This window comes from Myotis nattereri, assembly GCF_964212035.1.
Source record: "Myotis nattereri genome assembly, chromosome: 15".
Classification (NCBI taxonomy): Eukaryota; Metazoa; Chordata; class Mammalia; order Chiroptera; family Vespertilionidae; genus Myotis; species Myotis nattereri.
The window spans coordinates 54,485,666-54,503,992 of record NC_138090.1 but is presented as its reverse complement, the minus strand read 5'-3'; the positions used below and the strand labels follow the sequence as shown (position 1 = coordinate 54,503,992).

General features: G+C 42.8%; 1 protein-coding gene across 1 annotated transcript; it reads left to right on the top strand.

Moving 5' to 3' along the window:
* Positions 1-958: 958 nt before the first annotated feature.
* On the top strand, positions 959-7,279 carry LOC308531318 (T-cell-interacting, activating receptor on myeloid cells protein 1-like; the record flags this gene model as incomplete). The annotated part of the gene is made up of 7 exons (XM_081108277.1): positions 959-992; positions 3,653-3,688; positions 3,821-4,123; positions 4,442-4,738; positions 6,715-6,853; positions 7,054-7,090; positions 7,244-7,279. The coding sequence occupies 7 exons, from the start codon at positions 959-961 to the stop codon at positions 7,277-7,279; spliced, it is 882 nt and encodes a 293-aa protein (XP_080964403.1).
* Between the last annotated feature and the right edge of the window lie 11,048 nt (positions 7,280-18,327).

Below are 18,327 nucleotides of genomic sequence, written 5' to 3'. Positions count from 1 at the left end.
TCAAGTGCCATAAAATAAACAGAAGTCGATTTACAGACAGGACAGGTGGGGTCCATCGAAGAGACAGCGGTTGCTCAGTCTACAAACACCTCTTGCTCAGTCTACACCTTGTTCTCACCTGGAACAGCTTTAGCGATGCTCCCCTCCCCAATGGGTGACTGTGCGTGTTCATTTAGGTTGTGTTTTTCCTCTTCACACATATCCAATTTAAATGTGTCTATTTGGAAATAATTCTAAATTCAGAGGAAGTTACAAAAATAACCCAGATTTCTTCACTTGGTTTCCTTCAATGGTTCCATTACTCACCCATTACAATATCAAACGGAAGAAGTTGACATGAATAGTTCTCTCTCTTTTTATCTTATGTTCAGATTCATGTGACCACCAACACAGTCCACAGACCGATCTAGTCCACCACCATGAAGATGTCCCTCATGCTTTCTCTTTACAATCACACCCACCTCTCATCTTAACACCCTTCTTCAACCCTGGCAACCAATGATTTCTTCTCTATCTCAAACATATTGTCATTTTCAGAATGTTCCATGTGACAATGCCTGGTTTCATTTCAATAATGTGGTTTCATTTTAGAAGTTAGAGCTTCAGCCCATACACCAAAGGGTCATGATTTGATTCCTGGTCAAGGGAAGGTACCATGGCCCCCTCAGGGCTTGTGGCGGAGGCAACTAATCAATGTGTCTCTCTCACATTGATGTTTCTTTCTCTCTCTCTCTTCCCCTCCCACTCCCTTCCACTCTAAAAATCAATGGAAAAATAATCTTGGGTGAGGATTAACAATTTTTAAAAAATGAAAGTGCTTGCGACATCAAACCTGTGGGTTACGAGAAGGGAAGGAAGAAATGGGCTGGAACAAAGGTGCCACCAACCACATCAAGCTGTCCTTCCTCCTGTGGTTTTAAACTGAGAACGGATCCTTGAATCTAGCAGCAGGCTCAGTATGGTGGCTGAATTCCTTTCTCTTCTTTTATTTGGTAAGTTTCTTAGGATTGATATATTGGGATTTGAGACAAGGGTGGATTGACTGATTGAGAGATGTGAAGAGTACAACAGAAATAACATTGCGTTCTATTCATTGATTGCTTCACACATCAGGACCCATGCTGCAGGCTTTATGGCCACTTACATATCAAGTGTTTCTCGGTATGGGAATATGTGTATTCCACAGTCATGATGGTGCTCTATGCCTGCACCACCTTCGTGTAATTAATAATTTATTGGCCCTGTGTCAACTCTTTTCTTCATATCAAATGAATGTATTTATTTGAAATAATGTAGCAAGACTATAATAATGTAGTCACCAAAAAAAAGAATGAAGAGGTGGAAAATGTTAAAAATTCTAGTCTTTGCTGTTCATTGTCAAGTTTGAGCCCATGGAGGAACACTCTCTTTTTCAGTCAGTTACAGAGGTGTGATTCCATACACTAACCTTTTCTCCTCGATTTGAACAAAGGGACTTAGCCCTGGTGGGTGTTTGCTCAGTGGTTAGAGCATCGGCCTGAGCACCAAAGAGTTGCAGTTCGGTTCTCTGTCAAAGGCAGGTACCTGGGTTGCGGGTTAGCTTCCGGCCCTCCAGTCGGGGTGCACGTGGGAGGCAACCCGTCGATGTGCCTCTCACATAGATGTTTGTTTGTCTCCCTCTCTCTTTCCCTCCCATCGTCTCTGAAAAGCAATTATTGTTCATTGTAAGAACATTTAGTATCTCTTTTCTTTTTTGTTGATTTCAGAGATAAAGGGAAGGAGAGAAATAGACACATCAATGATGAGAGAATTATTGATGAGCTACCTCCTGCATTCCCCACACTGGGGATTGAGTCTGCAACGCAGGTATATGCCCTGACTGGATTGAATCCAACCGTGACCTCCTGGTTCATAGGGTGACGCTCAACCACTGAGCCACTCCAGCCAGGTGGAAGTCTCTTTATCAACCCTGGCACCTGACCTCACGCTCTTTCTGCTCTGACTCCAGAAAGGAGATGTCTCTCCTACAAGCCCTGGATGAGGGCAGGGTCCCCAGCCCTTTGATCCTTCGCCCTCAAAGCCCCCACTTTTCCCTGGTTCAGTATCAACCAGTTATACTGAATATGTTTCACATGCCTTGAGCAATGTTTGCCCTGGTTCAGTTATAGCAGCGGTTCCCCTTCCTGGCTACATAGTTGTATCACTGAAGGAACAGATGTTAAAAAGTACAGATGCCTGAGCCCCATTTGAAGACTTTTTGACTTATTCTACTGTGGTTCGGTCTGACCCTGGACTTTTTACTAGCTACCAGGGGAGCCCAATATGCAGGCAAAGTTAAGAACCATTGAGTGAAATATCCTACAAATACAGCTGTATGGGAGACAGGAAAGAAGGTATGCTTTCTCTTTTCTGGAATATCCATTTGGATTTTTCAAGGTTGGTTTTAGGACACTAAGCAGTAAACTTTGTCCCATTTAGACATCATGTGATGAAACACACAATGGCAAAGATAGGGTCAGAAACTTTTAAAGAAGGCTAAGGTTGTCACAACTGGCACTATCCTACCATAGGGCTTCTCTGCCTCTCAGCCAATTCCTTGCCCCACCAAATGAATGTGAGTCTCTATGGTGTGAGGTTGGGATGGAGTGACGCTGATGGAAGACAGGAATAGACTGTAAGGTTGCCAACTTTCTACATCCTGGTAAGATCTCTCAATCATTCTTAACTTCGGGCACCTCACCAGTCAGTCAATGTGCTTTCATAGAGTTCCTACTATGGGCCAGGACCTGTGGAACATTGGGATAATGTGGTGAACAGCATGGACTCCCTGCCTTCCAGCTGGTCACAGACAGTGACATCTTGTGTCTCCCATGGTATGAAGTACATAGTCTTCTATGAAGTCTCTTAAAAATTTCAAGCAGCCCAGCTGTGGTGGCTCAGTGGATTGAGTGTCATCCCATGAACCAAGAGGTCCCAGGTTCGAATCTCAGTCAGGGCACATGCCCTGATTGTGGGCTCAATCCCCAGTAAAGAGTGTGCAGGAGGAAGCCAATCAATGATTCTCCTCATTGATGTTTCTCTCTCTCTCTTCCTCTTCCTTCCTCTCTGAAATCAATAAAAACATATTTTTTTAAAAAATTGCAAGCAAATGTTATGACTTAATTTATATCATCCAAGGACTCTGGTAGACTTTACTATAGGGGTTCTTCTATCACAGATGAAACTGTCAGAAGACTCAGGCCTATGTGGGGTCTCAGGTAACATTAAGAGTAGACAGGGTTACATCCAGTCACCAAGCTTCCCTGATCTTTCTCATGATTACAGTCTCCCACACAAGACTGAGAGATCTAGAAAACATAACACAGACCCTAAACGAAATGTTAAGATAAAAAGTGGTTCAGGACAGAAGATGAGAACAGGCAGATTTGTGGAATTTTGTGGAACCAGGAAAGATCTTGGAGCCCTGGGAAGTGAGGGAAGCTTGGAGAACCTCTGGGAGGTCTGATGGAGGACCTTGGAACAGAGCAGAGCTCAGTGTAGAAAATCCCAAATGCATGTCTGCCAGAGCTACAACTCCATCCTGAGCCCCTGAGATGGTCCCTCAGGGATCAGCGCAGAATGATGATGTGAGTTCCAGGCAGGCACTTAAGTCTCCTGGATGATTACTTTGCAGGGCTGTGTGTTGGCCAAAGAGACATAAGAAGAGATGGTGAGTGTTTCTAAACTTAAACTTTCTTTGATCCTTCACCCTCAAAGCCCCCACTTTTCCCTTTCCCTTCTTTAAATGGGCTTCCAGCAGGTGAGCAAATCAAATCCAGCCCTGGACTCTGCTTCCTTCCAGAGTCATTTCCCAGACCCTCCATCCATGCCTGGCCCAGCTCAATGGTTCCTGCCAATAGTAATGTGACAGTGCGATGCTCCACTACTACCCGGGAGGTCAACTTCAGGGACATCAAGTTTGCTCTCAAAGGGGGAAGAAATGTCATGGAGTCTTTGCCATCTTCTGATTCCCCAGAGGGCCTGGTGGAATTTTACCTCAGTGGTGTAAAAACCAGTGACTCTGGAGAGTACACCTGTGAATACTACAGGACAGGGAGCCGCAACAGGTCACCGCCCAGTGACGTCCTTCTACTACTGGTGACAGGTGAGGACGGGGTGCTCAGGATGACACACCATCTCCCTAGGACAGGGATGGGGGAGGATCCAGAGAATGAGAGAGGAGCAGGGGTCTCACCTCTAGTGTAGATGGGGAGGTGGATGGAGAAGGACAGGAACAGAGCTGGGGACCCTGCCCTCATCCAGGGCTTGTAGGAGGCACATCTCCTTCCTGGAGTCAGAGCAGAAAGAGGGTGAGGTCAGGTGTCTGTCACTTCCCATGTTCCTTGGGAACCTGCCAGGACAACAAGCCTGAGCGGGGACCCAAGGCTTCTGCCCATGACTTCTGAGCTTCCTTCTCTTACAGGAAATTTCCCTAAACCTTCCCTTAAAGCCCATCAAAAAGGTGAGGTGACTGCAGGAGAAAATGTGATTCTGCAGTGCCAGAAGCCCAGGCATGTGATACAACCTCACATGTTTGCTCTACTGAAGAAAGGAACTTCAACACCCATAAAGCTCCAGAGGGCAGTAGGAATGGAGACAGACTTCTCCCTGCCAAGTGTGACAGGCAGTGACACTGGGGCCTACAGCTGTGTGTACTACCAACCAAGGGCTCCTTTCTGGGCCTCAGAGCCCAGTGATCACCTCATGATCTCGGTGACAGGTAAGGTTTTGGGGCAATCGTGGAGCCCCCCCCCCCCGATCACGCCACCAGCTGGTGGCCTGGGCCTCCCTCTTTGGGGTGATCAATAGCAGAGCCCCTCCATTGATTGTCCCACAGAGAGTGGCCTGGGCCTCCTTCTGCAGGGTGATTGTGGGGCGATGGTGGGTCCCCCCTACCAATCGCATTGCACCTGCCTTAGCTGGCCTGGTGTCAGTGCGTGTCATAGCGTGGTCATCCGGAAAGTCGTCCGGACAGTCGTTCTGCTGTTCAGTCTATTTGCACATTACGCTTTTAGTATTATAGATAATATTGTAATAACTATGTATTGTGGAAGGTGGGTACTGGAAATATCAGGAGGAACACTTTGTAAAACTATATGGTTGTCTAACCTGTATGCTGTACACCTAAAACTAATACAGAGTAATAATAAATGTAAACTGTAATTTAAAAATAAATTTTAAAAATATAATTTGCTCATTTGATCTATCATCATCTGATTCTCACTTCCTAATTCCCAACCTTTGCCTTTCTCTGTTCTGCATTTTTGGATAATTATTCTTTTTATATATATATATATTTTATTAATTTTTTTACAGCGAGGAAGGGAGAGGGATAGAGAGTTAGAAACATCGATGAGAGAGAAGCATCGATCAGCTGCCTCCTGCACACTCCCTACTGGGGATATGCCCGCAACCAAGGTACATGCCCTTGACCGGAATCGAACCTGGGACCCTTCAGTCCCCAGGCCGACGCTCTATCCAGTGAGCCAAACCAGCTAGGGCTGGATAATTATTCTTGCTGTTCTTCAAAATTACCTACCCTGCCGTCACCACCATTCCTTCCACCATTCTCTGCATCTCTTAAAGTTTTGGTTGATTTTGACAATAGTGATTTCTTCCCCACAACTATCTTTTGTTCTCAGAATGTGGTGTTCCACAGCCTCTTGTTTCAGGGAAGTGGATGCAATGCCTTTTTAAATTTTAATTTCACAAAACTTACTAGTAAAGTTTGTCTGAGATTATATTTCATTTCCTGCTGTGACACATGCTATGTTACAGCTCTGTACTCTTTTCTGCTGTGCAGTCTTCCCATATGGTCGGTGAATGTCTTATAATTAGATCGAGGTCTGTATGGCCAGCCCTGAGAGGTGCCCAGAGCTCCCTGATTCCTGGGGAAGAAAGGTCATTACCTATATCTCCCCATGGATTCTGCCTTCAGGGAACATTGTCGGTGATGGATTTAGAGATGAACTTTGCACGAGTTGGGATGAGTGAGATGGGGGGATATATATTCAGGCTTCTCTACAAGAATGAGGACCAATGCCAAGATTGAGCCATTTGTGACTGAAGCTGAACACATAACGGTCAAAGTGCTTAGCTACCAAACTCACCCTAGCTACGTTTTGTGCTATGGAGACGTATGCTGATGCAGCTGCTGAATTTCAGTGCTCTGAGGGGGCATTTCTGGCTCTTTGTGTTGCCTGGAAACAGACTCCTAACACATGAGAGAGGGGGAAAGAAAATGCAGGACAGTGGAAATGAGATAAAGAGCAAATGAATGGAGAAAGACAGAATACAAAGAAGATGGAAGAACCACTACTTTCATAAAACTCCACATTTTATATATATATATTTTATTGATTTCAGAGAGGAAGTGAGAGGGAAAGAAAGAAACATCCATGATTAGAGAGACTTATTGGTCAGCTGTCTCCTACACACTCCACACTCGGGATCCAGCCCGCAATCTGGGCATGTACCTTGACCAGGAATCAAACCATGACCTCCTGGTTCATAGGCTGATGCTCAATCACTCAGCCACGCTGGCCTAGAAAAACTCCACATTTTTATTCCAGTGATCACAACTTTAATGAAGGTACATCTGACCTCTGCCCAGGAAACACAGGTGGGCATGTGAGGGTCATCTTTACTAGATCCATTGAGAAGCAGGGACATTAGTGATTCTCTTCTCTCTTTCAGATTCCCCAGGTGCCACATCAACAGATTACACCACGGGTAACCTCATCCGACTTTGTCTGTCAGCCATGATTATGGTTCTAATGGTGGCTTTCCTGGTGGAAGCCTGTTGGAGCCAGAAATGGTCTCCGTGTGGATCCAGGTAAAACACTGAGCACTTCTCTCTCTCATGGGCTGTTGTAGTGATACGGAGTTTCTTTAAACACAAAACTCTGCCACGGGGAATTATATTTTGCAATATGGACACAGATGGAATTTTAGATGGAATTTTAGTTCACCAGGTGTGACGCTTCTGTTCATTGTAAGAACATTTAGTATCTCTTTTCTTTCCCTATTCAACAGCAATGAAGACCCAATTATTGTGGAAGAATTAAAGCAGGTACTGTCCATAATACCATTTCAAACACCCCTATATGGGGAGGATGTGGAGAAGGTGTGAGTCTTCCTGGTTGACACGCTGTGAGAGATTATGAGAAAAAATATCCTTCCTTTGCCTCCCTACCTTGATCTCAGGTCTGTCCTTTATCCACAGGTCCCACAACTGCCTGTGGAAACAATGGGTACTTGATCCGGCTTGATCTGCTGAGTCTTAACAGCTCTGTGAAACCTACATTCTCAGCCAGCCCAGGACAAGATGATGACTTTCTCCTCCCTGTGTTCTTCACCTGGGCCAGATGGCAGGACTGACCACAAAGACTCACCTAACACATTTTGGACGACTTTGAAAAAATACTTAAAGTTCAGCATTGGACAGAGTAGTAGGTACAGTCCCATGAGCAGGAAGTGTTCTTCCATCGGAAACTGGGGGAGCCAGCCAGTGTGGCTCAGTGGTTGAGCATTGACCAATGAACCAGGAGGTTGTGGTTCGATTCCCAGTCAGCGCATGTGCCGAAGTTGTGGGCTCCCATCCCCAGTGTGAGGCATGCAGAGGGCAACCAATCAATGATTTTATCATTGATGCTTCCTTCTCCCTTCCTCCCTCTCTCCCCCCCACCTTTCCTCTCTGAAATCCATAAAAATATATATATTTTTAAAAACTGGGGGAAAGATGGGTTCCTATATAGTATTTATTAGTGATTCCCCTCCACTATTTTCTGCTCTCGACCAATAATTGGTCACATGTTGGAATTTCTGTATTTATCACATATCTTTTACATTTCATTTCATAATTCCAAACATTTTACCTCATTTGGGAGAAGTCTACTCTACATCATATTAACAATTTGCTCTTGAGTTGTCCCCAGTATTTCTGGTGCAGGTATATTATCCATCATATTTTTGTTTTCAAGATCTACTGTTTCTTGTTCAATAAATAATAGTTCTTAACTTAGAACTATTATCTCTCCTCAGTCCAAAGATATGCTTATAGAGAAATCAGGTTCTGAACATTATAGAAATAATTTTGCGACTTAAGTTCATGTCATCTGCTCCTTTCACTGTGTTGGGCCCATCAGATCATGGATGCATCTTGTTGCCTCTCATCATTACAGCCGAGTCCCTCTTCTCATTGCTGCTGTACTGTGTATATGATGAGGTAGAGGAAGGTGTTTCTGCCCACTGCACTTCTCAGGGCACTGGGGGATGACTGGGACTCCTGGGCTGTGTATCTGTTGAACTTCTCAGTGTGGGGGTACCTGTAATCTCAGGCACCAGGAGTTTTCTGTCCCTTCCACTCAATCACTAAAACTCCTGGCTCCTGCTGAGAATAGACACCGTTGTCTGCTATCTGCCAAGAATCGTCAGAATGAAGAGAAGTCTGTATTTATAGTCTGTGGTACATCAAAGAGACACGAGTTGTTTAGTGATGCTCCCACTCCCCAATGTGTGACTGTCCATGTCTATTTTAGATTGTGTTTTTCCTCTTCAATTAGATTCCACTTTTAAATATATATATATATATATATATATATATATATATATATATATTACTGATTTCAGAGAGAAAGGGAGAGGGAGGCAGAAACATCAATGATGACAGAGAATTATTGATTGGCCGCCTCCTGCATGCCTCTCACTGGGGATCGAACCCACAACTGGAGCATGTATCCTGACCGGGAATTGAACCATGACTTCCTGGTTCACAGGTCTATGCTCAACTACTGAGCACACCGGCCAGGCTAGATCCCACTTTTAATATGTTTATTTTTTTTTATTTTAAAAATATATTTATTGACTGATTTCAGAGGAAAGGAGAAGGAGAGGGAGATAGAAATGATGAGAGAGAATCATTGATCGGCTGCCTCCTGCACACCGCTTACTGGGGATCAAGCCCGCAACCCAGGCATGTGCCCTTGGCCGGAATCAAACCTGGGACCCTTCAGTTCGCAGGCTGACGCTCTATCCACTGAGCCAAGCCGGCTAGGGCTTAATATGTTTATTTTCAAATCATTATAGATTCACAGGAAGTTGTAAAAATAATACAGATACTTGTCCCTTCCTTCACCCAGTTTCTCACAATGGTTCCATTACTCACTCATCCATTACAATATTAAAAGGAAGAAGTTGACGTGAATACTAGTACAATGTGCACAGTTCTATGTCATTTGATCACGTTTAGATTTGAGTAGCCATCGACACAGTCCACATACTAATCTAGTCCATCATCATGAAGATGTCCCTCATGTTGCCCTTTTAGAGTAACAGCCACCTCCACCATTGTTCTACAGAAGACTCTATTAAAAGGATGAAACACCAGTCTTCAACCCTGGTAACCAATGATCTCCTTTTTTTTAACCTATGATTTCTTATCCATCTCTATAATTTTGTCACCTTCAGAATGTTATGTTAATGGGATCAGATAGCATGTGAGTTTTTTCTCTTTGTTTAATGTAAAGAGCCAAAGCATGTAAGATTTTGAGAATGGATGTGTGTTTTTCCCACTAAGCCAAATGTCCTTGAGAGCCATTCAAGTTATTTTGTGTGCCAACAGTCTGTTACTTTTTATTCCTGAATAGAATGTATCATAGTTTAACTACTCAGCTGTTGATCTACATTTTGGATGTTTCCAGCATTTGGCTATTGAGAAAAAGGCTGACATGAACATTTATGCACAGAATTTTGTGTGGATAAATGACCAAGATGGAGATTTCTGGGTCATAAGGAAAGTGTGTTTAATTTTATTTAAAAAAAATAAACTACCAAACTATTTTTCAGAATGATTATCATTTTTTTAAAATTTTTTTTATTGATTTCAGAGAGGAAGGGAGAGCGAGAGACAAAAACATCAATGATGAGAGAGAATCATTGATTGACTGCCTCCTGTACACCCCCTACTGGGGATCGAGCCCGCAACCCAGGCCTGGGAATCGAACTGGTGACCTCTTGGTTCCTCGATTGATGCTCAACCGCTGAGCCACACCAGACCTGGTGAATGGCTGTATAATTTAAATTTCCAGAAGCCATGTCTGAGAGACCCACTTTCTCTGCATCTTTGCCACCATCTGATAGTATGATTATTCTTTTTTTAAAAAACACACACATATTTCCATTGATTTCAGAGCAGAAGGGAGAGGGAGGTTTCATAATTTTACATTTAAATATTAATCCATTTGGATTTCATTTTTAAAAGGTATGATGCTCTTTGAGCCCAGGAATAGAAGCACACGTTCTCAAAATGATACAGGATATCTATGAAAACCTCTAAGTCATATCAAATTTAATAGCAAAAGACTAAGTGCTTTCACCATAAGGTCAGGTAGAGGGCAGGGATATTCATTCTCCCTAGTTTCTTAAATAACATTGTGGAGATTCTAGCTACAGCAATGAGGCAATAGAAAGGGAATACAGATTAGAAACAGAAGAGGTAAAACTGTCTTTACTCACAGAAAATATGAAAAATGATGTAAAAATAAAGTATCAGTGGTTGCCAGAGTTGAACAATGGTGTTGGGAATAGAGGAGGATGTGACTGTAAAATCTCACATGCTGTCTCATCCCTAAGGAATCTACAAAAGGTTACAATAAACAATGTCTGAACCTGGCAAGATAGCAGGATATAATGACAAAATTAAAAATTAATCGCGTTTCTATGTGTCCTCACAGTGAACCACTGAAAACGATACTTCAGAAAGCAATACCCTTTACAGAACATCAATGACCATAAAAAAAATAAGGGTCAAATGTAGTAGACATGTGCCAGACCTATACAGTGAAAACAGGAAAAAACTGATGAGAGAAATTAGAGATGATCTAGATAGATAGATGATGATGATAGATAGATAGATAGATAGACAGACAGACAGACTGACTGCTCCTAGGTCAGAACACTCAATATTATTAAGATGTACGTCTTCTCTGAATTGATCTATAGACTCAACACAAGTCTAACCAATATCCCAGGAGCCTTCTGGTAGAAATTGACAAGTTGATTCCAGAGTGTACATGGAATCTAGCATGGCCGGAATAACCTAACAATCTGATAAACCAAAACCTTCTGTCTTCAAGACTTACTTAAAAGTAGAGTAATCAATATAGTTGGTACAGGCAAAAAGACAGACACATAGATCAATGGACCAGCACAGGGAATTCAGAAATCAACCCATTCCTCTATGGTAGGTTGATTTAAAAAGCCAAGGTAGCCTGCGCTGGATGGTGTGATTCAGCTGGTTGGAGCGTCATGCTATACACAAAAGGTCGTGAGTTCAGCCCTGGTTGGGGCATGTACAAGAAGCAACCAATCCACGTGTATCAGAGGCTCAGTATCATACACAGATCAGGGATTCACTCATGTGCAGACAGCAGGGGCTTGGTCTTACACAGGGAGCAGGACTTGGTCTGTACAGAGATGAGGAACTCGTCTGTATAGATATCAGGAGTTTGGTCATTTAGAGATAGGGGACTCATATTATACAGAGATCAGGACTTGGTTTATACAGGGGTGAGAGACCCAGTCTTACAGATATAAGGAAATCACTCTTGTACAAAGATCAGGGACTTGGTCTGTATAGAATTAGAAACCTGGCCTTGCACAAAAATTAGGGATTTAGCTTTGTGCAGATATCAGGGACTTGGTCCCTATAATCCCGGTACAGAGACCAGAAACTTGGTCCACACAGAATAAGAAACTGGGCCTTGTACAAGGATCAGGGACCTGGTCTGTATAGAATCAGGGACTGGGACTTATACAGATAACTGGAGCTTGGTCCATATAGGATGAGGGGCTGGACCTTGTACAAAGCAAGGACCTTGGTTCATACAGAACAAGGGATTGGACTCTGTACAGCAAGCATGTCAAACCCAAAGGCTAACACGGGCTAAATAAACAAGGTTTAAGTTTATGAGGGCCATAAAACAAAAGCTTCAATTTTCATAGAAACATAGGTTTATTTCGATAGAGACATGCTAAATCAAAGGGTTGCAGTAAATGAGTAATTATTAATGAGTATTTACTGTGGGCCACAAGTTTGACATGCTTGCAGTGTACAGAGACTAGGAACTTGGTCCATATAGAATAAGAGATGGGACCTTGTACAGAGATTGGCCACTTGGTCCATACTGATGCAGGGACTGGGCCTTTTTGAGACCAGGGACATGGTCCATATAGAATCAGGAACTGGGCATTGTACAGAGACCGAGGAGTTGGTCTGTACAGAATAAGGAACTGGGCCTTGTACACATATTTGGGACTTGGTCTGTATAGAATCAGGAACCTCACTAGTACAGAGACCAGGACCTATAGAGACTGTGACATAGATCCATTTAGCATAAGGGACTGAACCCTGTATAGAGACTGGGGACTTGGTCCATATAGAATAAGGGACTGGGCCTCATACAGATATTGGGGACTTGGTCTGTATAGAATCAGGAACAGGGCCTTGTACAGAGAGCAGGGGCTTGGTCCATATAGGATCAAGGACTGGGTCCATATGGAAACAGGAGGTGGGCTTGTGGAGATTTGGGATTTGGTCTGCATAGAATCAGGAACTGGGCCTTGTACAGAGCAAGGACTTGGCCCATACAGATTCATGGACTTGGCCTTGTATGGGTATTGGAGTCTTGGATTGTAGAGAATCAGGGACTGGACTTTCTACAGAGACTGGGACCTTGGTCCATAGAGAACTAGGTACTAGGACCTGTATAGAGACCAGGGACTTGGTCTGTATAGAATCAGGGACTGAGCTGTGTACAGAGACTGGGGACTTGGCCCACATAAGATCAGGGACTCAGCCTTGTACAGAGGTCAGGGAACTGGGCTATATAGATTAGGGACTTGGCACTATACAGAGATCAGGCACTTGGTCCCTATAGAAGCAGGGATTGGACATAGTTCAAAGAACATGGACTCAGTCTGCATAAAATCAGGGACTGGGCTTGTACAGAGTCCTGAGACTTAGTCTGTGTAGATTCAGGGTCTGGGCCTTGTACAAAGACCTGAGACTTAGTCTTATAGAATTAGAGAACGGGCCTTGTACAGAGATTGGGGACTTGGCTGATATAAAAGTAGAGTTTGGACCTCATTCCAAGACCAGGGATTTGGTCTGTACAGAATCAGTGACCCGGGCTTGTATATCCCAAAAAACCAGAAACACCAATCAGAAAGGATATATGCACCCCTATGTTCATAGCAGCACAATTTACAATAGTTTAGATTTGGAAACAGCCCAAGTGCCCATCAGCAGATGAGTGGATTAAAAAACGGTGGTACATCTATACAATGGAATACTATGCTGCTGTAAAAAAGAAGGCACTCTTACCATTTGCAACAGCATGGATGGACCTGGAGAGCATTATGCTAAGCGAAATAAGCCAGTTGGAGAAAGATAAATATCACGTGATCTCATTCATACGTGGAATATAATGAACAACATAAACTGATGAACTAAAATAGAGCCAGAGACATAGAAGCATCAAACAGACCATCCAACCTCAGGGGGAGGGCGGGCCGGAGGGGTGTGAGAGATCAACCAAAGGATTTGTATGCATACATACAGGCATAACCCATAGACACAGTCGGGGGAGGCGGGGGGAGACGAATGGGGAGAGGTCAATGGGGGAAAGAGGATTCATATGTAACATTTTAAACAATAAAGAATTTTTAAAAAGAAAAAAACACAAATATTCCAAGAATAACTAACACCTATCCTCCTCAAATTATTCAAAAAAATCAAAGAGGAAGGAACACTTCCAAGTTCTTTTCATGAGAACAGCATTATCCTAAACCCAAAACCAGATAAAGACACTACAAAGAAAGAATTACATAGATGAACAAAGATGCCAAAATCCTCAACAAAATACTAGCAAATCAGATCCAGCAACATATTAAAAAGATCATACACCATGACCAAGTGTAATTTACTCCAGGGATGTAAGGCTGGTACAATGTTCACAAATCAATAAACATGATACATCCCATAAACAAATTGAAAGACAAAAACCACATGATCATATCTATAGATGCAGAAAAAGCATTCAACAAATCCAACACCCATTTTTTAAAAAAATATATTTTATTGATTTTTTACAGAGAGGAAGGGAGAGAGATAGAGAGCTAGAAACATCGATGAGAGAGAAACATCAATCAGCCGCCTCCCGCACACCTCCCTCTGGGGATGTGCCTGCAACCAAGGCACACGCCCCCGACCGGAATCGAACCCGGGACCCCTCAGTCCACAGGCCGACACTCCATCCACCGAGCCAAACCCGTCAGGGAGAACACCCATTTTTTATTAAAAACTCAGCAAAGTGGGAAATTAGGATATCATACCTCTACATAGTAAAGGCCATATATGACAAACCTAGAGCTAACATCATACTCCATGGGAAAAAATTAAAACCATTTCCCCTAAGAAGAGAAACAAGATAGGTTTGTTCAGTTTCATTTTTAATTCAACATAGAACTAGAAGTCCTAGCCACAGTGATCAGACAAGAAGAAAAAAAAGATATCCAAATTAGAAAGGATGAATATAACTGTTATTATCTGCAAATTACACGATATTGTACATAGAAAACCCTAAAGACTCCACCAACTAAAAAACAAACTACTAGGTTTCATAAATGAATTCAGCATTATAGCAGGATACAAAATCAACACCTAGAACCAAAGGCTTTTTAATATACCAATAATGAACTTTCAGAAAGAGAAACTAAAAAGACAATCCCATTTATCACTGCAACAAAAAATTAAGATACTTAGGAATCAACCAAAAGGTTGCAGGTTTGATTCCCAGTCAGAGCACATAACCACATTGTGGGTTCAATTCCCGGCCGGGGCATGTATGGGAGGCAACCTACCGATATTTCTCTCTCTCCCTTCCTCTCTCTCAAGTCAATTAAAAAAACACACACCACAAACAGTTGGTGGTTAAGCCACCAGTCTACAGCATCCTGCTGTAGAGCCCAAGATGACAAGGACACCTACATATGTAGTATAGGCGGAAGGAAATACTTTCTGCAATAAATGTATTTCCATTTCCAGGTTTGTTTTTGGGTACCAAGCAGTGAATTTTGTCCTGTTGGGAGCATCATGGAATAAGACAATGGAAAAGACTGGTACAGAAACCTTTCAAGACCAAAGCTAAGGTTGCTGCACGTAGTTCTTTTCCATGATGGGGCTTTTTCCATCTTTGAGCCAATGCTTACCCCATCAAATGGATGTGGGTGACTATGGTGTGGTGTTGGAAGTGAAGTTTACTTGGTGGGAGAAAGATGGAAGTTATTGTGAGGTTACAACTTCTCCACCTTTGAAAAATATTTGTGAGTCATGCTCAAAGTGGGGCATGTCATCAGTCAGTCAACGTGCATTTGTTGAGGTCCTACTATGGGCCATGACCTGTGTGGACACAGGGGATACTGAGGTGAATGGCAGAGCCCTGCTTTCCACACCAGTGACATGTGTGTCTCCCATGGATAAATGTACACATACTTACATAATCTCTCCTAAGATTTTACAACCAGAGTGATGTCAGCAGCATAGCGACATAAATGTCCCTTTTTTCTCTCCCCTTCATGAATTGATTTACAATGAATCAAACATCCATAACCAAACAGAAACCCCTCTGCAGATCAGACTTAAGACACCCAAGACATCCGCCCATCTGTGCATCCAGAGGTGGGTGAATGGGACCTTGAAGGAGGCTGTGCAGTCAAGGCTGTTGCCACACCGGAGGTATGGATCAAAGGCTTAAACATAAAACCTAATACCATAACTCCTAGAAGGAAATGTATGGAAGAAGCTCATTGATATGGTCTTGTCCATGATTTTTTAAAATTATATATTTTTTTATTGATTTCAGAGAGGAAGGGAGAGGGAGAGTGATAAAAACATCGATGATGAGAGAGAATCATTGATCGACTGCTTCCTGCACGCCCCCCACTGGGGACCGAGCCTGCAACCCTGGGCATGTGCCCTTGTCTGGAATTGAACCCAGAACCCTCCAATCCGCAGGCCAACGCTCTATCCACTGAGCCAATCCAGCTAGGGCTGTCAATGATTTTTTTTACATGATATCCATGGCACAAACAACAAAAGCAAAAACCAACAAATGGGACTATATCAAACTCAAAAGCTTCTGCATGACAAAAGAAATGATTAACAAAATGAAAAGGCAATCTACAGAACAGGAAATTTTTGAAAACCATATATCATATCAGTTATTATAAATATGTGAAGAACTCATACAACTTAACAACAACAACAATAAAAGCCACAAACAATTTGATTAAAATGTGTACAGAACTTAAAAAGACTTTTTTTTCCCCAAAGAGGACATCACAACGGCCAATAGCACATACATATTCAACATCAGGGAAATGCAAATCAAAACCATAGTTGGAATGGCTACTATCAAAATAAGAGGTAGCAAGTGTTGGAAAGGATGTGAACAACAGGAAACCCTTGTACACTGTTGGTGGGAATGTAAACTGATGTGGCCACTTTGGAAAACCATATAGGGGTTCTCAAAAAACTAAAAATAGAATTACCATACCATCCAGCAATCCCACTTATGGGTAAAATAAAAAAAGGATTTTAATGAGCTATATATTCTCTGTATTTATCACAGCATCATTCACAAATAGCCAAATGCCCATCAACAGATGAATGGTTAAAAAGCTATCACACATTTGCGCACGTGCGCGCGTGCACACACACACACACACACACACACACGGAACATTATTTAGTCACGAGAAAGGAGGCTATCCTGCCATAAGTGACAATACGGGTGGACCTTGAGGACTTTATGCTAAGGGAGACACACGAGAGAAAGATAAAAACTGCCTGGTCTCACTTACACATGGAAGCTAAAAAAGTCAAAGCTGTAAAAGACAGAGTAAAATGGTGGTCACCAGGGGATGGAGGTGGGAGATTACACTGATGTCTTTTAAGGGTACAAACTTACAAGGAGTCATAAGCCACAGAGACCTAATGCACAGTATAATATAGACAATAATATTGTACAGCAAATCCTCATTTAACGTCACAAATAGATTTTGTGGCTTTACGAGGCACCACATAAGGAAACCAATTTTACCACAGGCTAACTGATATAAACAAGAGTTAAGTTCCTAGGCATCTTACCACCTTTACAAACAAACTACATTGAACAAAATATCGTTTGAGACGTCATTTGCTATTATGTAATGTGACAAATACCCCTATGACTTGGCAACTCTGTCACAAGATGTGACTGTATGAAAGTAACACCCTGTACACCTTAAACTTACACAGTTGCATGTCAAATGTATTCAATTACAGAAAAAAAGATGAAAGGCCATGAGTGAGCATGCTTTGATGCCCTATTTTAAGCCTTTAAAACTATTAAATGGGACCAACAAAACAGGTCCAGAGACATGGATACATGCGACAGACTGACACATCTAAGAGGTAAGAGATTAACCACAGAACATTTATGCATAGTCCATGGACACAGATAATAGTGAGGGGGTGAAATGGAGGGGGGCAAAGGAGGACATTTGTAATACTGCCAATAACAGTATACGAGGTGGGGCAAAAGTTTACAGTCGTGAGTATGAGAAACAGCCTATTCTTGTATTACTACTTATTATTTACTAGAGGCCCAGTGCACGAAATTCCTGCACAGATAGGGTCCCTAGGCCTGGCCGGTGATCAGGGTTGATCTGTGGGGCGATGGGACCAGGGGGCGGGGGGGGCGGCCCTGCTGGCACCCGTGTTGGCTGGCCTGGGGCCTGCAGGCTGGCGGCAGCTCCTGCATTGAGCGTCTTCCCCCTGGTGGTCAATGTGTGTTATAGCCACTAGTCGTTTCACCAGTTGTTCCATCGTTCAGTCGATTTGCATGCTGGGCTTTTGTTATATAGGATTGTATTATTTTCCATGCAAACAACTGTAAACCTACTTTTGCCCCACCCTGTGTATATTAAATTGGTTACACTAATAGCCAGTTCTAGAAAAAAAAAAAAAAGAACCTGTGGTATATCTAGGGTGCTCTTTAGGGGGGGGCACAGCTGGTAAGGACCAACAATCAAAGGGAGGGTCTATGGGAGGAGCTAAGGCTTACGGAAGTTCTCCCACTCTAGGCAAAAACTCTGTTAATAATAATACTAAAGCTCTACGTTCCACGTTCACCTTCCCTTAACTTCCTCTCCCTTCTATATATAAACACCCCTGGACCCTGCCACGCGGGAAACTATGCACTGAGA